Here is an 8104-nt window from a genome sequence, read left to right as displayed (position 1 = left end):
GTGATACTATATCATAATAAATATTATGCTACTTTATGTCATGCATGGCAATAAATAAAGTATTACATGATACTAGTATATGATATTATGCATTAGGGAGGTAGTATCATATGCATGATACTACTATATGATACTCCCCATTACGACCAGCCTTAAAAAGCACAATCGTTGTCATATGAGGTGGTTGTTTCGTTCTTGTGAACATGTCACCCTAACATTTATGTTAATCCCATGGTTTGTCCCCTTCACTAATTGTAACAAAATATTTCCTCCCTCCACTAGACGCGCCATTGTATGCCTAACCTCCATGTATACTGGCCGTTGGTGCTCACGGCTAATTCCAGTGAAATATTGTCGTGTTTTTTTCAATCCATACACGCAATTTCTACCATGGTAACAAACAACCACCCACGTACCACTTGCACCTATATTCAGTGTTCTGTAAATTGGCCATGAAGACGACGTGCTGAAGTCTCCCACCCAGTCAACGTAGTTCACTGTTCTATGCTGCCCGGACATGCTTTATTAAATGCCGAAGGACATGTACGCGTTGGTCCGTTATTACGGTCTAAGGCCAACTCCACCGCACGACCTCAAACGGACGTCCGCTTTGTCCGGATTTCATCCGTTTGGGATGAAATTTAGGATGTGTATGGGCATGTCCTGAGATGCGGTGGCCATACACCCAGCGCGCAGCCGCATCCATTTGTCTTATTCTATCCGTGTCTATTTAAAATATAAAAAAAACCATTTCAAATGTCAAGCCCTAGTTCAGGCCAGCGGCCTACACGTCAATCGCCGGCATCAGCCAGCGGCCGGCAACACAGCCAGCCTCCAAAATGAATAGTTGTCCTCACCGGCAACGTAGCCAGCGGCCGGCAACACAGCCAGCCACCAAAATGAATGTTTTCTCGCCGGCACACAGCCAGTGGCCCAGCAAGCGGGCAGCACCCATTGCCGACCTGCAGAAAGAACGGCCACGGCCGATCGGACGACCTAGTTCAGGCCTTCGGCTTCGAGCATCTCCTTCTGCTTAGCCTCGAACCAGGCCCTCGTCTTGTCGCTCATCTTCAACAAGTCCACGCTCATAATCGCAAGGGCCACCTCCTTCGCTTTGGTGGCGGCGTTCGTGGCCTCGATGTCGAGCTGCCTCTGCCTGGCCTTGACGTTGTCGGCCTCGATGTCGAGCTGCCTTTGCCGGGCCGCCTCCTTCATGTCGATCTTCCTCCTCTTGGCCACCTCCTTCATCTCAAGCTTCTTTGTTTGAAGGTCTAGGTATTGCTTCATTTGCTCCTCCTTACTTTGCCGCTTCTTCTCGTCTCTCACATCCTTTTGGGACATCATGCCATGCAAAGTGTCATGCAATGCCATGGATGAGGCATCACGTATGTCATCAACCTTGGAGTTGGTCTTGCCCCTCGGCCTCTTCAAGGCCTCGCCATCTCCACCTCCGGCATACTTGGCCGTCTTTAGTCCTGTCTTCCTTTGTAGTTCACGGTATTGGTCCTTGAACTTAGGACAATTGTTGATGATCGTCCAACAATGCGTAAGAGTGAATGGCTTGTTATTGTGCCGGGTCTTGAATGCCTCCAAAGATTGAAATGCCTAAATCACATGATCAACAACAAGTGAACATGCAAACATATACACGGCCGGAGTGTCATGGCCGTAGCAAGGAAAGGGCTAGGAAGAGGAGAGCATACCATGTCCCCAACGCCGAGACCACTCACGGGTCGTGCTTCAATGCTCTCAAATGCGGCCCAATACTTGTTGCACTCTTGTTGGATGAACAACCATCTCTTTTGAATCGAGTCGATGCCACGGTTGCTTGTAAATTGGTAGGGCTCAAACATCTTCCTTTCATGCAATGTTTTGTGGACTCTTGTCCAAAAAAACAATGCTCTTTTGTTGCGCGCCGGTCCTCGGATCTTGGATAATCTCCATCCAAGCTTGGCAAATCAACTTGTCCTCATCTTGTGTGTATGAACCCGTGCGAATGCTCTTCCTCTTCTTTTGTGCTTCCGCTCTTTGGGTGAGCTCGTCGATGAACAATGGCTCGCCACTAATATCAACGTCATTGCCTTCTTCTTCATCACCGTCACCTTCGACATAGATGTCATCGTCTTCATGCCACGAGTCACCATGGTCGTAGTCAGCATGGTCGTCGGCCTCTTCATCGGGCACGTACTAGGCGCGGCCATCATGACTTTGGGTCTCCTCGGGGTCGTAGGCACGGCCATGCCCACCCTCGAAGATCATGTCCTCAATGTACTGTACTGGTTGTAGAAGGGGTCGTCGACCGTTGGCGTTGGTGTTGGCATTCCGTCAAACAAGACGCGGGAGGCCGGCATGGTGCCCGTGAACGGTGCCCGTGCTTGCTTTCTTTGCATCTCGACGGACGCCTGGCCGCCATTGTTGGACCCAGGCGTGACGTTGAGGTTGATGATGACCGCGTGACGCGGTGTGGACAGCGCGAACAAGCCCACGTCCGGCGACCCCGAGAAACGGGTCTGGCCGTCGTGCCTTGACGGAGTAAAGCCGGGCGACATGGGCGCGGTCCGCGACGTCGGCGACTGGCAGTGCGGAGGCCGCGCGACCGACGAGCCTGTGCTCGCAGGGCCGGCGGCCGCTGTAGGGAACCCGGCCGGACGGCCCATGCCAAGCATGAGGATGGCGTGCGCTTTGTTGAGGAGGTCCTCCTTCTCGTCGGCAGAGGCCTTGCGCCGCACGGCCTCCAGCTCCTCGCGCTGGGCGGCAAACTTGGCCGCGGCGGCATTGACCTTGACGACCGCTCTCTGTTTCCTCCTCTTCGCCGATTCCGCGTTCAACTTAGCGATCTCCTCCGGCGTGCACTCCGACCGCGGCTTCCTTGGTGCCTTCTTCTTCACCTTTGCGGGCGGGTCGACGGCCAGGCCGCCGGAACTCGGCGGAGCGTCCGCCATGGACGAGGGAGAAAGGGGGCGGCGGGAGGGACGTGAGAGGGTTTGGGGGAAATGACGCCAAATGGGCGTGGAGGGTTTTGGTTTCTCACACCGACAGGCGGGCTAGGGGAGAACAAGCGTGCGCGTCCCGTCCGTCCGCGCGCTGTCCGTTTCATCCCAAAAACGACACAGGGATGGGTCGAAAGCGGACACAAAGTGGACAAAAGTCCGTTTGCACCCGCACACTGGACCGTCTCGTTTGTTCCTTTTATCCCAAACAGACGAGAGCTGACAGGATAGGGTCGCACAGTGGAGTTAGCCTAAAGTTAGAATATGAAGCGTGCTAGTATAAACTGGTTTGGAGGCTACAGCTAGCAATATGGTGAACCTGCGAGAGTTTTTAATCCGTATATCGTCTGGAAGTAGTAATTTGCAACGTACTACATGCAAAAAATGGGGAAATCGTAAATTCCAAACCTATCTGAAAGTTGCTACACAACAAAGCCGAAAGTTCCACGTCGTCCTCTGCGTGCCAGCGCATGGACAGACTGGTCCTGTCACCGGCAGAGGCCCCCCAGCGCACGCCGACTGACACGAACGACCCCACCTGCCATCGACATGCTCCACCGGATATTTTCGACACGATTCCCCGCTGCCACTGCCACCAGAGAGACTGACTTGTGGCGGCCTCTGGCGAGGGGCCACGGACGGGCCGGCGGCCACGCAGAAAAGCAAAGGACAGGCACGCAGGTGGCAGCCAGCTTTCTTCCGGACAAAACAAAACAAAGGAAAGCGGTGGCGGGCGGGCGGGCGGGCGAAACATGGCGCGTCGACCTCCGTGACCGGGCTCACGTGCTGTGTTGCACCGATCGATGCCCCGACCACAACCTACCACCCACAGTTCTCTATGCCACGAGATCCGATCTCACGGCTCCACCTGCCATTGGGACACCCGAGTGCCCCCACGCGCTACAGCTCGGAGTTCGTGAACCTTTGGAGCTTCCTCTGGCCGCGTACGTGGAGGCCGGTGAGAAAGATAAGGTAGAGTAGCCGCAGTGAACGGGGAACGCGGGAATGTTTGTCCGTTTCTTACCGCCAAACACACGGACGGGAACCGAAACAGAGTGATTGATTTCCTGCACAATTTCAGTGTGCAACACGAGACTCCATCTGAGTTTTAGGACAAAATATAGCTGACGATACATAGAAGAAAAGGAAGATCTATCCAATCCACGGATCAAAGCAGAAACAAATCTGAATCCAGCCTGCATGCAGCCCAACTCCACCCAAAAATCGAAACGAAAACGAAAGCTACCACCAACAAACAGTAAGCATCATCGGCCGCTCCTATTCTCTCCTCTCTCGGCTACAACACCAAATCAATTGTACTAGTAGTGCTCCATTAGCTAATAATAAGCCTGTCCTCCCTCCCGGTTTTTCTTACCTCTGATGAGAAATTGATTGAAATTACTTCTTGTTTGATCGCTCGCTCTATTCGGCGGCGTCGGCGACGGGCTTGCGGAGGACCACCATGTGCATCGGCGAGAAGATGCCGGTCTCGCCGCCGAGGGTGAGGTGCTGCGCGGTCTCGTACAGCATCTCGTGCACCTCCACCACGCCCTTGGGCGCGATCCGGAGCAGGGTGAGCACGCGCACCACCAGCGAGTTGCGCCAGTAGGCGAGGCGCCCCATCTTGAGCCGCGTCCACCATGGCAGCGAGGGTGGGAGGGCCAGGTCCAGCTCCTGCACCACCTCGAACCCGACCTCCTGCGCGATCGACGCGATCTCGTCCTGCCGGCGCAGCCCCGGGAGCGCGTCGCCGCGCTCGATGCCGTGGATGGCCTCCACGTGCGCCGGGTCGTCGGCGCGGTACAGCGGCGTGGTCACCCACTCGTAGGACACGTAGAGCCGCCCCGGCATGAGCACGCGGTACACCTCGCCGTACACGTCCTGCAGCCTGGGCGCGTGGCAGGTGGCCTCGATGGAGTAGGCGCCGTCGAAGGAGGCGTCGTCGAAGGGCATGGCCATGAAGTTGCCGCACACCACCTCGCACTGCGCGTCCAGCCCGGCCTTGCGGTTGTGCGCGCGGGCGCGGTTCACCTGGTACTCGTTGATGGTGATGCCGACGACGCGGGCGCCGGAGTGCGCCGCGATGGCGCGCATGGGCCCGCCGACGCCGCAGCCGACGTCGAGCACGCGGTGGCCCGGCTTGGCCCCCAGCAGGTCGGCGACGCGCTCCTCGTGGACGCGGGTGGCGTCGCGGTGGGAGCGGCCGGGGAGCGAGGGCGAGAAGTGGAAGGACTGGCCCCAGCCCCACTCGTAGATGTCGGTGACGAGGTTGTAGAAGGTGTCGACGAAGGCGGGCACCTTGTCGGCGGAGGCCTGCGTGGTGGCCGTCTCCTTGGGGCGGCGGAAGAAGGACCAGTACTGCGTGTACTTGTCCTGCACCTTGTCCCGCGTGATGGATCCCATCTTGAGATCCACCGCCCGCTTCCCCTTCACCTCCGCCGCGCCCATCACCCACACAAACCAGTAGACCAGGCCGGCGCCCACCAGCCCCGCCGTCCACGCCATCGTCGCCGGCTCCATGGTTCGTTCGCTCCCCGCGAGCGCGAGCTCAGCTCAGCTCGAGGAGGGAGGAGAGGACAGAGGGGGGAGACGGAAAATGGGCAGGGGATCCGGCCGGCCGCGGAATATAAGGAGCGGAGGCCGGCAGGAGCGTGGTGGTGCGTGGTGGTGGAGTGGGATCTGATCCGACGGCGCTCGGGGCTTTGCTGTGGGGTTTAGGCTGATTTTTCTGGCGAGATGGTGGAGGCGGGGTGGTGGTGGGGTCCACCGCTGGCTCCTCCTGCCAGATGGTTTTTGGCACGATGTAGGGAGGAGCGCTGGCGGTCTGACACCGTGCGTGGGTGAGATTGGGATGAAGGAAGGGACGCCAGCCAGCCGGAGCCAGTGAGAATCTGCCGTACCGCCATGTGTGTGGTGACGTGTACGGCCATTTCTTTTTCCTGCCACTGCGCTGCCAGTATTCGTATCTGCTGCCGCCATTTTTTAGTTACTTTCGATGCTCTCCGTTTGTAAATATTTGTTTAGATTTTAACAAATGACTACATACCAAGCAAAATGAATGAATATACACTTTAAAATACTCTTTTTGTTCGGAAATACTTGTCGGAGAAATAGATATATCTAGACATATATTAGTTCTAGCTACATTCTTTTTTATTTATTTCTCCGACAAGTATTTTCGAACGGAGAAAGTATGTTTGTATACATCCATATGTGATAGTCCATTTAAAATTTTTAAAAATATAAATATTTAGGAACGGGGGAGAAAAAGAGAGCCAGCCAGCATTCAAAAAAAGGAAGAAAAAACAGGCAGCCAGCACTCAGATTTGATTTGGTTCGGTGGATCGGCATTTTTCGCTGGGAAGATAGGAGGAGATGATGTGATCGGTCGGACTCCAGCCTGATGCGACGTCGATTCATCGTGTGGCATTGGTTTTAACGGCGTGCCCGCTGGCTCGATCGATATAGAAACCATGTTACCTCACGATGCTCGCACGATACGGTCATTCATGTTAGCACACGTGCGAGCTATAGTTTTTTTTTCTTCATGAGCTGTTCGCCACATTTTCCGGGAAAATGTCACTAGCCTTGCGAGGTGTTTGTACAGACTCGGTTGGTGTTTTATTCATAAAGTGGATTGAAAGTTTATTTTGAGCTTTGTGAGCGCATCTTTGGACCTTCTTTGATTCACGGGACTTCCAAGATACAAGCATGGTTAGTCCATCTCCAACGCCACGCAAGCGTCCGGACCGATCTGTCCGGACGTCGCAAGCCATTCAAAAATGTCTCGTATTTGTCCGTAGACCGGTCCGGGTGTTCATTTTTGGCAAATCAAAAGTAAATTAGAGAGGCTTTGTGGCAGTCCGGACACTAGCCACATTGGACTCCGACATCCTGGCCCACCCGAACTGAGGCGAAGCCCGCACATTTAGAGCTGACCGCAGTGCTTCTGCGAGACCCTCCCCCCCCCCCCCCCCCCCCGCTCTCAACTATCTCCTCTATCATCCCGCCGCTCACCCTCCTCCCTTCTCAACTTTCTTTGTAGCCTTCATGTGCGTGCAACTTGTTCTTGAAAGGGAGAAGAGGAACTTCATCGTCATGCGTTGTTGGTTGAAGTTGAGTGGGTAACCCAATTGGAATTTATTCATTGCCAACAACGTCAAGACCGCCATCATCAACATCAATGAAGAAGCAGGTGATCCAATCGACCCTAAGAAGGTTAAAAGAGGGTTCCAGTGAAACAAGTGGGAGGAGGAGAAGGAAAAGAGAGAAGGGGAGGCAGCCAAGATGTCAGGGAGGTTCGATGACCTCTTGGCGAAGGAGGAGGACGCATGTGTCAAGCACTCCGACGTCAAGGAGGAAAAATTGCTGAGCGGTTTAACATAGTGGGAGTGTTGTTCTTTCCATGAACTTACACTCTTCTTATTATGGAATATGGATAAATGAAAAATAAATTCACTATCGTCATTTTGGTGACAAATGTGCTTCAATTAAAAGATTTGATCATTGGGCTCAAGATACATCTTCGTTGCCCAAGTGAAATGCTCAAACATGGTGGCTTCGGCCGCCGCCCTTCCTTTGGAAAGTTGGAGTTATTGGATTTTCATTTTGACATATTAAACTTTAAGGTTACCTATATGCTAAATATGTGGGAGAACACTCCAAAGTTGGTTTTTGTCTTTGCATCTTCCACCATTTGAATGTATACTACCCTATTTCAGTGACTTTATCTCCATCCCATGCCATTACTCATCTAAAAACCCTCTAAATATCTTTACGCACAAGTCCCAAATTCCAAAATTGCATATAGTAGCGATTTCCGTGGCAAGCGGTACAACCGCTCAGGTGGGTGGTTCAACCGACCACCTGGTGGGCTATAACGTTGGGCGCTACAACCGTTGTAGTGTGTGTGGTACTACCGCTCCTACCCCAGGCGAGCAGAAGTACCGCCCTCACTACCGCTGGTTGTACCAAGAGTGGGACAATCGCTCTGGTCTCAGGGCTATATAAGTGGGCATGGGACGAGGAGTTATATTTTCGCCTCATTCGTCCCACACCAGTGTATAACCCTAGCCTCTGTGTCGCTGCCGCAGCTGCTTCACGAGCCGTTCGGC

General features: G+C 54.0%; 2 protein-coding genes across 3 annotated transcripts; both read right to left on the bottom strand.

Annotated features, from left to right (window-relative positions):
- Positions 1–279: 279 nt before the first annotated feature.
- On the bottom strand, positions 280–3895 carry LOC147973720 (uncharacterized). 2 transcript variants are annotated; one of them, XM_087522221.1, is made up of 2 exons: positions 1704–3895; positions 280–1605 (listed from the first exon to the last, which is right to left on the bottom strand). In XM_087522221.1, exons 1-2 carry the CDS (start codon positions 1851–1853, stop codon positions 997–999), a joined length of 759 nt encoding a protein of 252 aa, XP_087378347.1. In that variant the 5' UTR covers positions 1854–3895; the 3' UTR covers positions 280–996. Both variants share the same exon structure in this region, with proteins under 2 accessions (XP_087378347.1, XP_087378348.1).
- Positions 3896–4049: 154 nt separating this feature from the next.
- On the bottom strand, positions 4050–5643 carry LOC125511364 (24-methylenesterol C-methyltransferase 2). Its single transcript, XM_048676716.2, has one exon. The coding sequence runs from the start codon at positions 5508–5510 to the stop codon at positions 4413–4415; it is 1098 nt and encodes a 365-aa protein (XP_048532673.1). The 5' UTR covers positions 5511–5643; the 3' UTR covers positions 4050–4412.
- Positions 5644–8104: the final 2461 nt, after the last annotated feature.

The sequence above is a fragment of the Triticum urartu genome, chromosome 5A (assembly GCF_056163025.1).
Source record: "Triticum urartu cultivar PI428250 chromosome 5A, HENAU_Tu73, whole genome shotgun sequence".
In the NCBI taxonomy this organism is placed as follows: Eukaryota; Viridiplantae; Streptophyta; class Magnoliopsida; order Poales; family Poaceae; genus Triticum; species Triticum urartu.
The sequence above is the reverse complement of the archived record's forward strand: the minus strand, read 5'-3'. Positions and strand labels throughout refer to the sequence as shown.